General features: G+C 46.6%; 1 protein-coding gene across 2 annotated transcripts in view; it reads left to right on the top strand.

The window, feature by feature from the left end:
* TRMT44 (tRNA methyltransferase 44 homolog) overlaps positions 1-19,538 on the top strand; it is a 93,505-nt gene that overhangs the window by 34,825 nt on the left and 39,142 nt on the right. For both annotated transcript variants that reach the window (XM_056555034.1, XM_056555035.1), the window contains exons 3-5: positions 7,589-7,808; positions 8,834-8,902; positions 9,871-9,978. In XM_056555034.1, coding sequence (XP_056411009.1) covers positions 7,589-7,808; positions 8,834-8,902; positions 9,871-9,978 — 397 coding nt within the window. The remainder of the gene's footprint in view (positions 1-7,588; positions 7,809-8,833; positions 8,903-9,870; positions 9,979-19,538) is intronic.

Below are 19,538 nucleotides of genomic sequence, written 5' to 3'. Positions count from 1 at the left end.
GTTTAGATAGGGATCCTCCTGTTTTATTTACGTAAAAATTGTGGTCATTCAGGAACTTACTATACAATAACCATTCCTATCTATACAGGTAACTTCAAACCTCCGGCGGATGGCAGAATTAAATCAGACGCTGGGAGCTTTCAGGTAAGAACAAGTTTATTTTCCCATCATGCAATGCATTTCGCAGGTTATTCCTCATGAAGCGATAACCCTGCGAAGCGCCTTACATGATTGAAAATTAAACTTGCTCTTACCTGAAATCTCCCAGTGATCTCCCTAATTTAAAGCGGTATTCCGGGCAAAAACATTTTATCCCCTAACCAAAGGAGCGGGCCCCCCGCGATCAGACATCTTATCCCCTATCCTTTCGATAGGGGATAAAAGGTTTTTGCCCGGAATACCCCTTTAATCCTGCCATCCCCGAGAGGTTTGAAGTTTTCTGCTGTTTGTGCGAGGCCAGGAGTGGCTGCAGGCACCTGTTGGATACATTTACACGCCCTTTCCAAAGTTGTACTTGGCTCATACAACCAACTCTGGTAAGCGATGTCTTAACGAATATGTTCTGCTCTTCACCTATGATATCACACCACAGAGCGCTTTCTGCTTTATTTTTTATCTTATACAGTTGGCTTAATACCAGCCACCCAACAAAATAATCAAGTGTGTTACACATTTCAAAATCTCAGGATTCCAACTCGCATCAGAGGTTTAGGTTCTTCACATCCTTAACCTGCAGACTGACCATTACACCTTGTCTTAAAGCCCAATAACCAGCTGTCTTGGCAGCTGTGCTGATGTGGGCCATATTAAAACCCCGTGCTGGCCATGAAGGGAATGAAAGGACCCACTACCAATCTCCAGACCATAAAACAGATTTTACCAAAGTCCTTAGCAGCTATGGCCTCATAGGGATTTAACTATTCCTGGATCCTTTCATATCTCCTTCAGCATTCCTTGGATGATATGTACTTCCCGAAACCTGACACCAACTGGTACCTTGGGGAAAATATAGTGATCCCTGACCACCATTCCTGTCCAGTCACTGTCTCACACTGTCTATCCAGATCTACCATCTTTCCCACACACCTATGTAGCTATACCAGTTAATACAATGATACTTTCCCTGGTCCCATGTTATTACTGCACTGCTAGGCATGATGTTTGCCATCCAAGACTGGCAGCCATATTGATGTCACACAGTTTGTAGCCTAAAAGTCCTCTGTATTATAGTACGATCAAAGTTCTGAGCCCAGATAACCATCTCGGTCTTTATAAAGCTCTTGGAGATTTCCGGTGATGTTGTTTCTGCGTTGCTCCTATGTGTGTTGCCTTAGTGCCAGGAGAATACATTGGTATATTAATCTCCCTCAGAGCGGGCGCTTTAGTTTGCTGTTTCTCTAATCATTAATTCTGTTTAGTTTGTTAAAATGTAAATGAATTTCCTGTTCTTTTATTCCTGTTCCCACCTTTATTTTTTATCTTGTCCTCTTAGGTCTCTAAGCTCATTGTTCTCCTTTAGAATGCAGAATGTGGTGATATGGCAATATCTAGTTCTCTGTAAATCCTCTGTTATTTTTATTATTATTTTTTTTATTATTCCCTAGATGCATCATTCACTCTCCTCTGTTAGGCTCCTTTCACACTAGTGATTTCTCCGTTATTGAAGTTCCGTCGCATGTTCCGTCACGATTTTCGGCAAAAACCTGCCATTACAAAACCCCTGACGGCCGAGACTATCGCATTTCAGCCTATGGGATTTTGTAACAGCCCGTTTGCACCCGTATATGCCCGTAATTCATTACGGACGTGATACAGTAACGGGACATCGTGGCGGAAAAATTACTGCATGCAGTAATAAACAAAATAGTCTTAAATAGTCAGAATCTTTGAAGCCAGTCCCTCTGCTGCTCTGCCATAACATAATGCTGGTGAGATAGCAGAAATAAAAACAGCTCAGCAAGGATAGGGTTTAACTAAGCATCGAAATGCTGATGCTGAGCATAGGGGAAGCCTTAATTTAACTTTCAGGTACGATACAGATCCCCTGAATGACAGAGGCAGGCTCACAGCAGTTTTGTGGTTATCAAGGTCTGCATCTGTCTGTGGTTCTCTGTCTCTTTCCTCTACATATTAGTATCTAATCCCCGCCCCCACTTTGTGTGTTTCATCCTGGTCTGTTTCTAGAGACAGATTTCCCCTAACATGCATTGAACAACAGATCTTTAATCTGAAACACCAAGTGGCCAAGACTAGACTTTTAGGAGTAAGTAGTCATTTTTAGTAAATTAAAGGGGTACTTCACTGGCCAGCATTTGGAACAATTAGTTCCGAATGCTGTGCATGCGCTGCGGGGTCAGCCACACCCCCTCGTTACTTCACACCCTGCCCCCTCAATGCAAGTCTATGGGAGGGGGTGTGGCGGTCACCACGCCCCCTCCCATAGACTTGCATTGAGGGGGAAGGGTGTGACGTCACAAGGGGGTGTGGCCGACCCCCACAGTGGGTGCACAGCATTCGGAACTAAATGTTCCGAACTCTGGCCAGTGGAGTACCCCTTTTAAGTGATTTATAAATATATCTATAAAAAATCAATATCGATAAAATAACTATATTGCATCCACAATCACTTAGGCTGCTTTCACACTATGAAGTTCACCCGATAATAATCGTATGTCATTATGTATTATTAATGGACGTTTAATAACGGGTGAATTAAGGGATGCTAACAAAACATCCGTCATGTATGGACGTTTTTACACCTCTGCCTACAGACTCTCACAGCCAGGACTACTACTACTCCCATCATGGAACAGACTTGTTTCCACGATGGGAGTATTAATTCCCTTGCTGCGGGAGTCTGTAGACAGCTGGGGAGGTTACATTAGTGTTTGTACTACTACCCCCACCATGGAACAGACTCTGTTCCATGATGGGGGTTGTAGTACAGGGGCTGAGGGATTGATCGCACCGCGTCTCACTTCTGACACCCGATGCGATCAGAAGTTATTAAGCAGGGGAGCGGGCGGCATGCTCCGCAATCCTGCGATCACAATGTATTTTTTACTTTCATTTTTAAATTCCCAGCGGGGATCCCTAAATGGCCGATACTGAGGAGCCAATCAGGGATCCCCGCAGGATTTTTAAAATGGACAAAGTGAGGGGACATATGTATAATAAAAGTGTTGTGTGTGTGTGTGTGTGTGTGTGTGTGTGTGTGTGTGTGTGGGGGGGGGGGGGGGCATAGAGCGCTATATATCTAGCCCCCGCCAGCGCATTAATAAAAATATGACCCCCGCCAGTGCATTTATATGTATATATATATATATATATATACCCCCCTGCCAGCGCATACTGTGACCCCGCCAGCGCATTTGTTCTAATTTTCTATTGCAGCGCTATATGTGACAACCATACCTATCAGAACGTATTCAGCAGCGGCCCAGCCAGATGATCCTGACAGATATACTATTCATTCATAGCGCCGGCAGCTGTATATGTATATAGATGTGCTGGTGGGGCAGACATATAGCGTTTTCTGCCCCCCACAGGGCTTCTATATACATATGCAACTGCCGCGATATGAATGAATAGTATATCTGTCAGGATCATCGGCCGGGCGACTGCTGGATGCGATCCGATAGATACACTTGTATCTGCATGTGTATATAGAAGCGCTGTGGGGGGCAGATAATGCTATATGTCTGCCCACCCCCAGCACATCTATATACATATACAGCTGCCGGCGCTATGAATGAATAGTATATCTGTCAGGATAATCTGGCTGGGCGCTGCTGAATACGTTTAGGTATGGTTGTCACATATAGCGCTGCAATAGAAAATTAGAACAAATGCGCTGGCGGGGTCACAGTATGCGCTGGCGGGGGTATAGATATATACTTATAAATACGCTGGCGGGGTCACAGTATGTGCTGGCGGGGGTATAGATATATACTTATAAATACGCTGGCGGGGGGTATAGATATATATACTTATAAATGCGCTGGCGGGGGTCATATTTTTATTAATGCGCTGGCTAGATATATAGCGCCCTATGCCCCCCCCTCCCCAATAAACACTTTTAATATACATATGTCCCCTCACATTGTCCATTTTGAAAACCCCGTGGGGATCCCTGATTGGCTCCTCAGTACCGGCCATTTAGGGATCCCCGCTGGGAATTTAAAAATGAAAGTAAAAAATACATTGTGATCGCAAGGTTGCGGAGCATGCCGCCCGCTCCCCTGCTTAATTACTTCTGATCGCATCGGGTGTCAGAAATGAGACCCTGTGCGATCAATCCCTCAGCCCCTGTACTACAACCCCCATCATGGAACAGAGTCTGTTCCATGATGGGGGTAGTAGTACAAACACTAATGTAGCCTCTCCAGCTGTCTGCAGACTCCCGCAGTAGGGAATTACTACTCCCAGCATGGAAACAAGTCTGTTCCATGATGGGAGTAGTCCCTAAGCACTGCAGCACTGAGTCTACTGATGTCACCTCTTCTGAGCATGCTCAGTAAAAATAATGTCCGTTATAATAACGGGCATTAAACGGTGTATTTACTAACGTATGTTGGCCATAGACTTCAATGTTAAAAATAACATACGTTAATTTACCCGTTTCTTGTGACGTGCGAAAAATTAGTGCATGTGCCGTTATTTCTCCCGTCACAACTAACGTACGTGCTGTAACGTGTGACAAAGGGTAAACGAAAAAACCCATTGACTTGAATGGGGTTGTTTAACGTGTGTTAATAATTACCGTATTTTTCGCCGTATAAGACACACTTTTTCTTCCCCAAAACTGGGGGGGAAAGTACGGCAAATACACCCCTATCGCGGCGGTCCCTGCGGCCATCAACAGCCAGGACCCGCGGCTAATACAGGACATCACCGATCGCGGTGATGCCCTGTATTAACCCTTCAGACGCGGCGATCAAAGCTGACCGCCGCGTCTGAAGGGAAAGTGACACTAACCCGGCTGTTCAGTCGGGCTGTTCGGGACCGCCGCGATTTCACCGCAGCAGTCCCGAACAGCCCGACTGAATAGCTGGGTTAGTGCTTACAGGACACCGGGAGGGACCTTACCTGCCTCCTCGGTGTCTTCTCTGTTCAGGGATCCCCTGTATGGCCAGCGCTCTCCTTCCTCGTCATCACATCACGAGCGAGGATACCCGGCCGGCAGCAGAGACGTTCCGGAGCGACAGGGACACGGCGACAGCGATGGAGCGACATCCAGGGCAGCGGTGACGGGTCCGGAGCGGCGGGGACACGTGAGTATTACCTCCTATGCAGTGGTCTTCAATCTGCGGACCTCCAGATGTTGCAAAACTACAACTCCCAGCATGCCCGGACAGCCAACGGCTGTCCGGGCATGCTGGGAGTTGTAGTTTTGCATCATCTGGAGGTCCGCAGGTTGAAGACCACTATTGGGTTCAAAATCTTTATTTTTTTAGATTTTGCACCTATAAATTGGGTGCGTCTTATACGCCGGTGCGTCCTATAGGGCGAAAAATACGGTATGTTTCAAACGTATGTGTATTAACGGGAGAACCTCATAGTGTGAAAGCAGCCTTAAATGACCTGTAAACTGTGCAGTGTTTTGTTTTTTTTTGTTTTTTATTCAGTGGGAAAAAGTTATAGATGTTAAACGGGTATACAGTAAACATACGGTGGCCCCGACTTATTATAGTTTCAACTTACGATGCTAATCTATGTTGGGGCCATCACAAAAAACGACTCTCTGGTGCTGCTGACTGCTACAGCGGCCGTCAGGCCATTAAATCTGCTCCGTCCCGCCGCTGCCACACACAGTACAGTACTGGTATAGAGAAGTCCCTTACTCATTCTGTCTCTGCATCGTCTCGGGCTCCACTTCCTCCTCCGGACCACCCCCTCTGCGATATCCAATACAAAGCAGTTTTATGCTGCGGTCCAGGGGGTGGGCTGCCCTCCTCTTCCTACAGACACTAGAAGTCCCATTGTATTTCTAGTGTCAGACTCGTTGGAGGAGTACCTGTAGCAGTCCAGTCCCACAGCGCAGGTATTCGCACATCACATTACACCCCATACTGTTTACCTTTCCCCCTGTATTGGAGAACTACAGGTCCCATTATGCATTGACTGCTGCAGACCTTTAAGACCTGCTGGGATTTGTAGTTCTTCTTGCAGCTGTGTTAAGAAGTTCTACTTAAAGGGGTATCCCAACACTTAATAACGTATCCCCTCTCCCCTTATCTTATAATCTCATCCCTGTTCTGGAGATCACAGGGGTCTCAGTGGTCGGATAGCCTAAACACACTATCAGACACTTCTTCCCTATCCTGTGGATAGGGGATAAATTTTTAAGTGCTGAAGTACCTTTTGCTGAACTTTCAGGGGCTCCGGATTCTGTTACTGGTTTTTCATAGAGTTTTGGCCTCAGCCCACAGTGGTTTCAAGTAGAGATGAGCGAACTTACAGTAAATTCGATTCGTCATAAACTTCTCGGCTCGGCAGTTGATAACTTATCCTGCATAAATGAGTTCAGCTTTCCGGTGCTCCGGTGGGCTGGAAAAGGGGGATACAGTCCTAGGAAAGATTCTCCAAGGACTGTATCCACCTTTTCCAGCCCACGGGAGCACCTGAAAGCTGAACTCATTTATGCAGGATAAGTCATCAACTGCCAAGCCGAGAAGTTCGTGACGAATCGAATTTACTGTAAGTTCGCTCATCTCTAGTTTCAAGATATAATGGTCCTCCGGAACTAATGAATACCGTATGTTGAGGGACCACTGTATTTTGAGGTGTAATACTCCTTTTTACACCAAAATACAAAAAAAAAATAAAAAACTGTGAACATAGCCTAAGGCTGTAATATAATGGAAAAAGGGTTTGACTTGATGAGGCCGCACCTTTTAGTTATGCGTGGATTATCTATAATTCCCAACTGACCATCTTTCTATTCTTTCTTAGCTGCCATCTGACCAAGCAGGATAAGGGTTTGGAAGAACCATGGTCTCGATACTGTTGTGGGCCTTAGGGGAAAGATCCATCAGAATTTTTAACCTTAAAGGGATATTCCGGCTTTATACATATTATCCCCTATCCAAAGGACAGGGGATAAGATGTATGATCGCTGGGGACCCCTGTGATCTCTGTGCAGCTCCCTGCATTCTGTGCCAGGCGCTGCCTCCAAGACGGGGACGTGACATCACAACCACTCCGCCCAATGACGTCATGCCGCGCCCCCTCCATTCATGTCTATGGGAGGGGGAGTGATGGCCGTCAAGCCCCATCCCATAGACATGAATGGAGGGGGCTTGATGTGACATTACGAGGGGGCGTGACCGTGATGTCACATCCCAATCTCGGAAGCAGCGCTCGGCACAGAATGCTGGGGGCTGCACCGAGATTGCTGGGGTCCCCAGCGGCAGGACCCCTGCGATCATACATCTTATCCCCTGTCCTTTGGATAGGGGATAAGATGTATATAGCCGGAATACCTCTTTGAAAACCAAACCTGATGTTAATATGTACCTTCGCTTTAAAACTAATATATTGAATTTTCAGCACAATCTGATTTTTTTTTTTTCTTGCTGTTTCCCAGGTCACTCTCCCTGTTCACTTTAGATGCAGAGGGCTGGGAATCAGATGGCGTTATATACCCTAAAATCTCCTGGATGAAAAATGAGCTGCTGTCTCGGCTGGCAAAGTGGTCTACGGAGGACAAGAAGAGCGACTTTAAGAGCACCCTATCGCTCATTGCCGTGGATAAATATAGCAAGCTGTATCAGAGCCTGAAGGAGAAGTACAAAGATATGGTGAAGGTAGCGGGCGTTCATCCATCACTGCCAGCTCTCATATTAAAATGAAATCATAAAAATGAATAGTTTCCCATCTCGTGTTCTGTCATTACTTGACTTGAATTATTTTTCCATAAACTGATGGTGAAACCATTTCTGCCGCACTTTATACTAAGTTACTGCTAGAAAAGTTAAGCCGTTTTTCACACTGCTCTTAACTCCCGAGGGCACAGGAGCTGCAGTAGATGTAAAGATTCTAAAAGGGGGGACATTTGGAGAATATTATGGCAAGATATTCTGTAATGGGCAAAATGGTGAATGCACCACAGAGGCAGTACATGTAGCTGCCATAGGACCCATGAGAAGATGGGGTCCCCAGCGTATAGAGCTTCACAGTCCCATCAAACCAGAGGTTCACAGGGTGATCAACTAAGTATACACTCCATGCAAGTGGGCTCAGCAAAATACCCAACTCTATTTAAGCCAGGGGTGTTGTTCAATGTATCAAAACTGCTTCTCACAATATCACAAAACCTGTTACTCTAATCTGTACAGTAAACAACATAGCATCACTAAGCAAATATATATATATATATATATATATATATATATTTATTAATCAATACAACCTGTATACCGGAGATAGTGGTAAGTACAGAGAAGGACTGTAGATGCAGGCGTATACCAGGCAGGTGCCTACCCTAAACCCCACGCATTCCAGGATAGTGGATAAGATGTCTAATTGCGGGGGTCGCGCCGCTGGGAACCACATGACCTCTGTGCAGCACCCGGCGTTAGTGTAGATCACTGGGTGCAGGACCGTAATGTCATGGCCACGCCCCTCGTGCCGTCACACCATGCCCCTCGTGCCGTCACATCATGCCCCCATCAATGCAAGCCTAAGGGAGGGGGCTTGGTGGTCACTTGGTGGGCGTGACATCACGACGCCGCTCCAAGCATTGGGGCAGCAGAGTACACCTTTAAATAGTTTCTTATAAAAACCTTTGCTGCATTTTTAATAACATAATTTTTTTTTTCTTTCCTCTTAGATCTGGCCTGAAGTGACAGATCCTGAAAAGTTTGTCTATGAAGATGTCGCAATAGCAACCTACTTGTTAGTAAGTTACTAAGAATAAAAATACGGATTCCAAAAGAAAAAAATTAATAAATAAAATACCTGGCTTTATATTTGTACTAGATGTGACCCGTTTTACTGTCCATTTCCTTGGCGGAGTCATGTCATGTAAACCTGCAACACAAGGGCACGTTGTATTCAGAATAGAGGGAAATGATTTACTAATGAGTGGATTCATGGCCAAGTCATATGTGACAACAGGTCTACTGATCTGCCCAATTCATACAGGACTATACATGTCCATGTCACCTTCCATTATTGGCTCCAGAATGCTATGCTGAGTAATAAATCAATCTGTTGGTCATCATTGGTTTTTCTGATTCAATGCTCTATATCCCCAGCATACATGTGGGTTTTGTGGTCTTATCACCACCTGATTGGTTAAGATGGCGGCCAGAGGGCTCTAGAAAACTTGTGGCAGCAATCGTCGTTCTCCTTATACAGTCTTATACAGTATGCAGACTACCAGCATAGCACAGATTTCCCTATGCAAAGGCATAGCATTGAACAGTATAAGCAATCAAAAGATTGCTTATCATAGTTCCTTATGGGGAAAGTGTGAATAAAGTAAAAAAAAAATTTGAATCAACCCTCTTTTCCCAAAATAAATAAATAAATAAAAAAGGAAACAAAAAGAAAGAATAAACCTATTGGATATCCTTGTAACGGTATTGACATACAGAATAAAGATAATGGCTTTACTGTACAATGCATTGTTTAGAAACAACCCCCCCCCCCCCCCCCCCCCCAAATGTAGCCCTGTAGGACATTTCTAGTGGGGTTTTTGGGTCAATTGGCCACAGAACTTAGATGGATCATAAAAGAGGGTGTTTTACAAATTTTAGGCGCTAAGAAGGAGTAAAGGTTACCATCATACCTGGATCCTAATCTATGTACAAACCCTAAAATTGTGCAAGATTTTTATAGATTTTTTTTGTTTCTTGGTTCTAGATTCTTTGGGAGGAAGAACAATCACAAAAACAGCTTAAAGAGAAGCAATCCTTTGTAGACTTGGGATGTGGAAATGGGCTTCTGGTTCATATTTTAAGCAATGAAGGGGTATGTATATACATTTTTCCAGGAAAACACCTAAGAGTAGCTGTGGGGATAAACTTGTGCCAGACAAATCCTTGCCTCCATGGGGACTGGAAAATCATCCAAGGTTTTGCTCCATGCCATTAATACATTTGCCAGCCGGGTGCTTTTACCCAGTGCCAAATGTAAGGAGACAATGCTGTCTTCAAAGATAAAGTCCCATCTCTCTTCTCGCGAGTGCTCCTGCCATAGAAAGCATGCTGCGGTTGTCATGGGACACTGTGTGTTCCCCCTGCATTGGTTTATGTCTAGCAGAGGTTGATGCATAAAGCTACATAGAGCTGGGTTGTTGTCTTATTGCATAGGTCATGACTTCATAGTCACCTTATGACCCATGGCCACCCAAAAAAATCCAAAATATGTGACCATATGAATAGCCAAAATGTTTAGTTTATTAATTAGTGCTTTAGCGCATGATGGTACATTTTGCGTACGGGGAAAAAAAACGGACAAAACCGTACAGGATGCAAAACGGACACAACGGATGCATCTTTTGGCATACTGTTTTCAATACGATTCTGTACGGTTTTCACATTGAAAACATATACTGGGAACTGTATTGCAAAAACGTGGTGTGAATGCACTCTTAGGGTATGTTCACACTGAGGAATTGGGGCGGAAATCAAGCAAAAATTTTCTGCCTCAAAATATTGTTACTTTTCCACAAGAACTCACAGAGATTTGGCGCGGAATTCCGCGCGGAAATGCAGGTTTCATGTGGAGGAGGAGTATCAAGTATTTCTATTCATAAAAATATATATGTTTTTTTCATGCGGAAATTCTGCGCCAATTCCGCGCGGAAATGCTTCTGACTCAAAAAAAAATAAAAAATAACATTGATCTCTAAGGAAGAACGACGCTGATTCCACCTGAAAGAAAAAACATGTTCTTTCTTCAAGCGGAACAGACTTCCTTGTCAGAATGCTGCTTGAGGAAATTCCTCAGTGTGAACTGAGGGGCAGAAATTCTGCACAGCTCTATGGGGATTTTCACTGCTGAATGATTTGGAGAGGAAAAAGCGAGCAGAATTACTTGTGGAAATTCCTCTCCAATTCCTCAGTGTGAACATACCCTTAGATGGTGAAAGTTAAGACCATGCTATATGCAATATATGATGCAATAATATGCATAGAACATGCCTCGCAGAAGACGGGAGAGTGCTCCGTATTCTAGAACCTACAATCTCAACCTGAACATTAGGAAAAGATCTGTTTTCGAAACATACTAATTTATAAAATTTTAAAATTATCTTAATCAAATAAGAACTAGTACACGACCAGATATATATGACTCTTAAGTAATAGGCAAGAATGAAAGCAAGTGTAATCATAGGAAGTCATTGTGTATAGCTGCATCTCAAAGGACCTTTCTGGCTACTTGTGACCTTGTCTCTCAAGTAACTTTCAGGAGAAGACTTATTGTCCCATGATACCTTTTTATGCCTCATGGTGCTTTCCCCTTTAAAGAGTACCTATCATCAAAACATTTTTTGATATGTTAGAGCTGATTGTATATAGAACAACTTTGTAATTAGATTTAATTTTAAAAAAATGCTTCCTTTTTATGTGTTTTTTAGTTTTGAAAATGTGGCCACTAGGGTCTCCCTAGCCGCAAGCTTTTCATTGATTTTGGACTCGTGCCGACCTGGCAGTGAGTCCGAAATCGCAGTACTGGCTGAGCACGTGACCAGCTCAGCGCAGCTCCCCGCCTGTCAATCAGACAGGCGGGAGCGCTGTGCTCACATGCAGGGCACTGAACACTGAGGACAAGCGGCGCCCCGTACACTGAGGACAAGCGGCGCCCCGTACACTGAGGACAAGCGGCGCCCCGTACACTGAGGACAAGCGGCGCCCCGTACACTGAGGACAAGCGGCGCCCCGTACACTGAGGACAAGCGGCGCCCCGTACACTGAGGACAAGCGGCGCCCCGTACACTGAGGACAAATGGCGCTCCATTCACTGAGGTCAAGCAGGCACCTGGGCAGTGAGGACAAGCGGCGCTCCGTTCACTGAGGACAAGCAGGCATCTGGGCAGTGAGGACAAGCGGCGCCCCGTACACTGAGGATAAGCAGGTACTATTCCCATGCGCCCCCACCCAAGTGAGGGCGGAAGCAGTCCCCCCCCCCCCCCCCAGCAGGCTTCAGTGATGCGTAGCCTGCTGGGGTACTCCCACATCCTCCTGCCGCGTGCTCACACTAAGTGAGCAAGAAGATAGGTAAGTTACAGAGCTTTTTAAAGCTCTTTAAAAAGTTTTTAAGGGCAGGGAAAGTGTTAGATGTAGTTAGGGAACATAGCTTAAGTTAGTGTAGAAAAGTTTATTTAGTGATAGGTACTCTTTAAGTCCACTCTCTTTTCAAGAAGACTATTTTATCCCATTCTAACTTCTTCTGATTCCCATAAGGCCACCCCTTCTCTTTTCAAGAATACTTTGGGGGAGATTTATCAAAACCTGTTCAGAAAAAAAGTTGCTGAGTTGCCAATAGCAACCAATCAGATCCCCTCTTTCAGTTTTCAGAGGCCTTTGAAAAAAAATGAAAGATGCAATCCGCATCTTTCCTATGCAAAGGTTTTGATAAATCTCCCCCTATATTACATGATTTTTCCTGGTGGCTTCTGATCTCCCATCTGTGGCTTGGAGATACAATGCGGCAAAAAAGTATTAAGTCAGCCACCAATTGTGCAAGGTCTCCCACTTAAAAAGATGAGAGAGGCCGGTAATTTTTATCATAGGTATACCTCAACTATGAGAGACATAATGAGAAAAAAAAACATCCATAAAATCACATTGTCTGATTTTTTAAGAATTTATTTGAAAATTATGGTGGAAAATAAGTATTTGGTCACCTACAAACAAGCAAGATTTCTGGCTCTCACAGACCTGAAACTTCTTCTTTAAGAGTCTCCTCTGTCCTCCACTCGTTTTACCTGAATTTATAGCACCTGTTTGAACTTATCAGTATAAAAGACACCTGTCCACAACCTCAAACAGTCACACTCCAAACTCCACTATGGCCAAGACCAAAGAGCTGTCGAAGGACACCAGAAACAAAATTGTAGACCTGCACCAGGCTGGGAAGACTGTGCAATAGGCAAGCAGCTTGGTCTGAAGAAATCAACTGTGGGAGCAATTATTAGAAAATGGAAGACCTACATGACAACTAAAAATCTCCCTCGATTCGTGGTGTCAAAATGATCACAAAAACGGTGATCAAAAATCCCAGAACCACACAGGAGGACCTAGTGAATGGCCTGCAGAGAGCTGAGACCAAAGTAACAAAGGCTACCGTCAGTAACACACTACACCGCCAGGGACTCAAATCATGCAGTGCCATACGTGTCCCCCTGCTTAACCTTTTGGGGATGCAGGGCATACCTGTACGCCCTGCGCCCGCTTCCGCGATATAACGCGGAGTCACGCGATGATCCCGCGTCATATCGGGTCGGTCCCGGTGGCTAACGGGAATGCTTTTTGTAAAAAAAAAAAAAAAAAGCATTCCCGGCAGCTCAGTCGGGCTGATCGGGACAACTGCTGTTAAACCGCGGTGTCCCGATCAGCTAGAACGCATGAGGAGGGTCCCTTACCTGCTTCCCCGGCGTCCGATTGGCGATTGATTGCTCCAGGCCTGAGATCCAGGTTTGAGCAATCGACCGCCTATAACATTGCTCAATGCAATGCTATGGCATAGCAATGATCAGTGCTGGCAATCAATGTACTGCATGTTGCAAAAATAAAAATTGTAAAGAAAAAGTTAATAAGTGATTTAACCCTTTCCCTAATAAAAGTTTGACTACCCCCCCACCTTTTCCTATACAAAAAAAAATTATATAAAGATATGTGGTGTCGCAGCGTGCATAAATGTCCGAGCTATAAAAATATATAATTAATTAAACCGCACGGTCATTGTTGTAAACGTAAAAAAAAATCCAAAGTCCAAAATAGTGTATTTTCGGTCACTTTCTATACCATAGAAAAATGAATAAAAAGCAATCAAAAAGTCTGATCAAAACTAAAATGGTACCAATAAAAACTTCACGGTGCAAAAAATGAGCCCTCAAACATCGCCATATGCGGAAAAAAGTTATAGGGGCCAGAAGAGAACATTTTTAAACATTTACATTTTCGTGCATGTAGTCATAGTTTTCTCCAGAAGTAAGACAAAATCATACCTATATGAGTAGGGTATAATTTTTATCATGGACCTACAGAATAAAGATAGGGTGTCATTTTTTCCGAAAAATGCGCTGCGTAGAAACAGAAACCCCCAATTTTGTTGCACAATGATTTTTTTTTCTGGTTTTGCCGTAGATTTTAGGGTAAAATGACTGATGTCAATACAAAGTAGAATTGTTGGCGCAAAAAAAAAGCCATCATATAGGTCTGTAGGTGCAAAATTGAAAGGGTTATGATTTTTAAAAGGCAAGGAGGAAAAAACAAAAGTGCAAAAATGGAAAAACCCTGAGTCCCCAAGGGGTTAAGCCAGTACTACATGTCCTGGCCTGTCTGAAGTTTGCTAGAGAGCATTTGGAAGATCCAGAAGAGGATTGGGAGAATGTCATATGGTCAGATGTAGCCAAAGTAGAACCTTTTTGGTAACAACTCAACTTGTTGTGTTTGGAGGAGAAAGAATGCTGAGTTGCATCCAAAGAACACCATACCTACTGTGAAGCATGGGGGTGGAAACATCATGCTTTGGGGCTGTTTTTCAGCAAAGGGACCAGGACTTATGATCCATGTAAAGGGAAAGGATGAATTGGGCCATGTATCGTGAGATTTTGAGTTAAACCTCCTTCCATCAGCAAGGGCATTGAAGATGAAATGTGGCTGGGTCTTTCAGCATGACAATGATCCCAAACACTCTGCCTTTGCTGTAGTGGCTTAGCCAGTCTCCAGATCTCAACCCCATAGAAAACCTTTTGGAGGGAGTTGAAAGTCTGTGTTGCCAAGCGACGGCCCCAAAACATCAATGTTCTAGAGGAGATCTGCATGAAGGAATGGGCCAAAATACCAGCAACAGTGTGTGAAATCCTTGTCAAGACTTACAGAAAACATTTGACCACTGTTATTGCCAACAAAGGGTATATAACAAAGTATTGAGATGAACTTTTGTTATTGACCAAATACTTATTTTCCACTATAATTTTCAAATAAATTCTTAAAAAATCAGACAATGTGATTTCTCTGTCGTCTCCATTGGGGGACACAGAGACCGTGGGTATATCTTGCTGCCACTAGGCATACAAAAAGAAAGTTGGCCCCTCGTGGCAGGGCTAAACCCTTTTAGCTTAGTGTCAGTAGGAGGCAGACACAGGTCTGGAGTTCTCCAGACCTGGTCTTCTTTTTTTATTTTGTAGCTAGGGCCTGTTTGTAGGTTCTTTTCTCCTTTTTATTTTCTCTTAGGTGGGGGTTCAGGAGCATGGCGCTACCTGTTCCCCCATATGCGGCTAAGGGGCACGGGGCATAGTGTATGCACAGTTATCCCCTTCCCGCCAGCGACTGGGGTTGTACTTTTGGGCCGAGTCCCCCTATCTTCCTTGCTCGTCCGCTTTTTACTTTCACCCGCATTTTCGGGCATTATTCGCGCTGCAGGATACTTATTAATTGAGGCCTTGGCTGCTGCCTGTGTCGGGACTTAGCTCTGCCCACTGCCCGCATTACGGGCGCGCTGGCGGGGCACCCGCCCTCCTCTCTTCTGCGACCAATATTTTTTTTTTGCTTTTGCACTTTGGGGGGGGGGGGGGGGGAGGGGGTGTCAATATCTGGATGCCTCCCTCTGTGGCTCCACTATGGCGCCATTCTGGCACTGTGACCGCCCTGTTCCTGAGTCAGTGCAGCCGGCACCTCCCCCTTCTCTCTGCCTGCTTGCCTGCAGATTCAGATGCTACCTGCCTCTTCTCAGTAGCAACTATGTCCATTCCCCCCCCCCCCCAGACAGGTGACTGCAGCCTTGGTCACCTACTAATCTTGTGTGGGCTGCAAGACTAAAATGGTAGTTCCAATGAATCCACCTGTCCTGCCTGCTCCACCACGCGCTCCATTCCCCCTGTGCCTTCTCCTCAGGAGGTCCCTCCAGAATGCGTGGTGTCCGCTCCTCCCCAGAGTAGGTTTTCTCCCTTTCCCAGTCGATCTCTGACCTGGCTAGGGTCTCCAGATCAGTGGCTTCTGCCTTGGAGCGGTCGTCCCTGCGCACGAACCCCAGGGATTCCTGCTCGGTCTCTCCTGACCCTCACTCCCAGCGCTCTCACAAGCGCCCTAAAGCAACTTTGCCAGGCTCTTCTCCAGAGTCGTGGGTTCGGTATAGACTTTATTCCCGTAGGTCATGCTCCTCTTCACCAGCTCACCGGCAGTGCCCCCCCCCCCCACTCTAGGGGCCGCTCCCCCGGTGACCATCCCAGGTCCCCGACTCCTCGTTCTATGTTTCACACACCCCAGTCTAAGGCTACCACTGCACGCTCCCACTCTCCAGGGGAAGTAGCGGATGACTGGTCGGAGTCCACCTCTGATCATGAGAACCACTCTGCCATGTCTGATATGGTGGACATCTTGGTGTCAGCCATCAGGGACACTTTTCATCTGGAGGACCCAAGAACTTCGGACCCCCCCCCCCCCCCCCCCAAAGCTTTAAGTTCTCATGCTGAATTTGATGCCTTACTGGACGCGGCTTGGAAGCATCCGAACAAACGTTTCCAGGGATCCAAGAAGATCCAAGCTCAATTTCCCTTTCCTCCGGATCTGGTTTCCAAGTGGACAGCGCCACCTGCCGTAGATCCTCCAGTTTCTCGTCTGTCCAAATCTACTATCCTGCCGCTGGCAGACGCAGCATCCTTTAAGTATCCGGCGGACAAGAAGATCGAGAACTTGGCGAAATTTGCCTTTGAATCAGCAGGTTTGTCCTTGCTACCCAACTTCGCTTCCGCTTGGGTGTCCAAGGCAGTTTTGCATTGGGCTTCTCAGCTACGGCAGGGAATACTGTCAGGTGCCCCTCGGGAGGACTTGGTAGACCTTGCTCGTCAGCTTTCTCAGGCCGGGGACTTCCTCTGTACGGCGGCTTTGGAGTCAGCCCGATGCATGGCCTTTCCCTTGGCTAACTTGGTGATCATTCGTCGCTCCATGTGGCTGAAGGTGTGGAATGGAGATGCTGCTTCCAAGAAATCTCTAACAGAGTTGCCTTTCTCCGGTACTTGTCTCTTTGGTAAACGCCTAGATGAAATTATTTCCAAAACTGGAGGTAAAAGTTCTCTGCTGCTGAAGAACAAACCTTGCCACTCCGATCAATGTCTGAAGACTGCTTGCTTTCGGCCCTTTTTGTCCTTTGCTTTGGGTCGCCCTCTTAAGAAGGTGCCCTCCCACTCTCGGAAAGCCCATTCTTTCAAGGCGTGTCCTTCCTGGAAGCCAGACAACTGTTCGATAAGCATCCTTCCTCCTGAACGGACGCCCCCACCCGTGTCCTCTTCTTGAATGGGTTGCTGTTTTTTTTTCTTTTCCGGGATGTTTGGCTGGCGCAAGTTCAGGACGTCTGGGGCTGGGACGTCATATCCGATGGTTACTGGATAGCATTCACTTCCCTTCCCGGGATCGTTTCTTCCGATCCCGCCCTCCTCGTTCTCCTTCTTTGGCGACGTCCTTTCAGGTCACTTTAAGTGCCCTCCTCGATCAAGGAGTGATTGTGCCAGTTCCTTCAGGGGAGCGTTTTTCGGTGTTATACTCGAATCTTGGTCGTCCCCAAGAAAGGGGGGCTCTGGCCGCCCCATTCCGGCCCTCAAGCTAACCAACCGCCACTTGCAGCTACATCATTTTCGCATGGAGTCCCTGCGCTCCGTGGTAGCGTCCATGAATCAGTGGGAGTTTCTTTCGTCAGTGGATATGCGGTGTGCCTATCTGCACATCCCCCTTTTCCCCGCTCATCAGCGTTTCCGTCACGGAGCGGAGGGACTCCATGCGAAAATGAGGTAGCTGCAAGTGGCGGTTGGGTAGCTTGAGGTCCAGAATGGGGCGGCCAGAGCCCCCTTTCTTGGGAACGACCAAGATTCGTCCCCAAGAAAAATGCTCCCCTGAAGGAACAAGTCACCATCCACTCTGGATCGCCAGATTCTTTTGCCCCCCTCCATTCGACGGTCTCTTCTGTGGTGGCTCTCCGCTCCTTCTCCAGGGGCGGTCGTTTCCTCCCATCCTTTGGCAGGTCGTCCCGACCGATGCGAGTCTCCTGGGTTGGGGAGTTGTGTTTTGGGACCTAACGGTCCAGGGTCGCTGGTTCCCTCAGGAGGCTCACCTCCCAATCAGACATATAGTATATCAATCGCCAGAGCAGTAAGCGCAGTCACTCGGCGATGGAGGTCTCCAAGAATCTGCTCTGGGCCGAGACTCGGGTTCCCGCTCTCTCCGCGATCCACATTCCGGGTGTGAAGAATTGGGAAGCGGACTTTCTCAGCCGCTCTTCCGCGGATCCGGGGGAGTGGTCTCTACATCTGGGGGCATTTGCGTAGATCTGTCATCTTTGGGGGGACCCCGGACGTGGACCTTTTCTCGTCTCGCCACAACAGACAGGTTCCTTGCTTTGTCGCAAAGTCACAAGACCCTCTAGCTCTGTTGGTGGACGCGCTCGTCATCCCGTGGTCGTCCTTCAGTCTTCCTTACCTCTTTCCGCCTCTCCCTTTCCTGCCTAGGGTTCTGAGGAAACTCAAGGCGGAGGGTGTCCTCGCCATTCTGGTGGCCCCAGACTGGTCCAGGTGCGCGTGGTATGCCGACATAATTCGGCTGGGCGCCGATGTACCCCTGCATCTTCCAGTTTGCCCCAGTGGTTCTTGTTGCCTTGAGGGAGGCTCCGTTCGAACCTCTCTGGGACGCTTCTCTTAGCGATCTTTCTTGGAAGGTCGCTTTCCTCATTGCCATTACCTCCATTAGGAGGGTCTCCGAGCAGGCTGCACTCTCTTGTCTCTCTCCCTTCTTGGTCCTTCATCAGGACAAGGTTGTCTTTCGGCTGCCTCCCTTCTTCTTGCCCAAGGTGGTTTCCTCCTTTCACATGAACGAGGAGATCGTTCTCCCTTCATTTTGTCTGGCTCCATCCAACTCTAAGGAGCGTTCCCTCCATTGTCTGGATGTGGTTCGAGCTGTCCGGATCTATCTTTCTGTGACCTCCTCTTTCCTGCAGGGTGACTCCTTTTTTGTGATTCTAAAGGGTCGTCGCAAGGGTCTTCCGGCTTCCAAGGCGACTATCTCGCAGTGGATTCATTCCGCCATCTCTGAATCGTACCGGCGGAAAGGGAAGGTCCCACCTTTTCGGGTCACTGCGCATTCCACGCCTTCCGTTGGGCCTTCTTGGGCACTACGACATAGGGCTTCGGCCTTACTAGTCTGCAAGGCGGCCACCTGGTTGTCCTTGCATACTTTCATCAAGTTCTACCAAGTGCACACTTTTTTGTCCGCTGACACTGGTTTTGGTTGCAGGCTGTTGCAGGCAGCAGTGGCTCAGTCTTCTGCCTGATTCTGTTTTAGGTGTTTTTCCCACCCCGGGGACTGCTTTGGTAT

The sequence above is a fragment of the Hyla sarda genome, chromosome 1, assembly GCF_029499605.1.
Source record: "Hyla sarda isolate aHylSar1 chromosome 1, aHylSar1.hap1, whole genome shotgun sequence".
Taxonomy (NCBI): domain Eukaryota; kingdom Metazoa; phylum Chordata; class Amphibia; order Anura; family Hylidae; genus Hyla; species Hyla sarda.
This window is presented reverse-complemented; position numbering and strand designations above follow the sequence as displayed.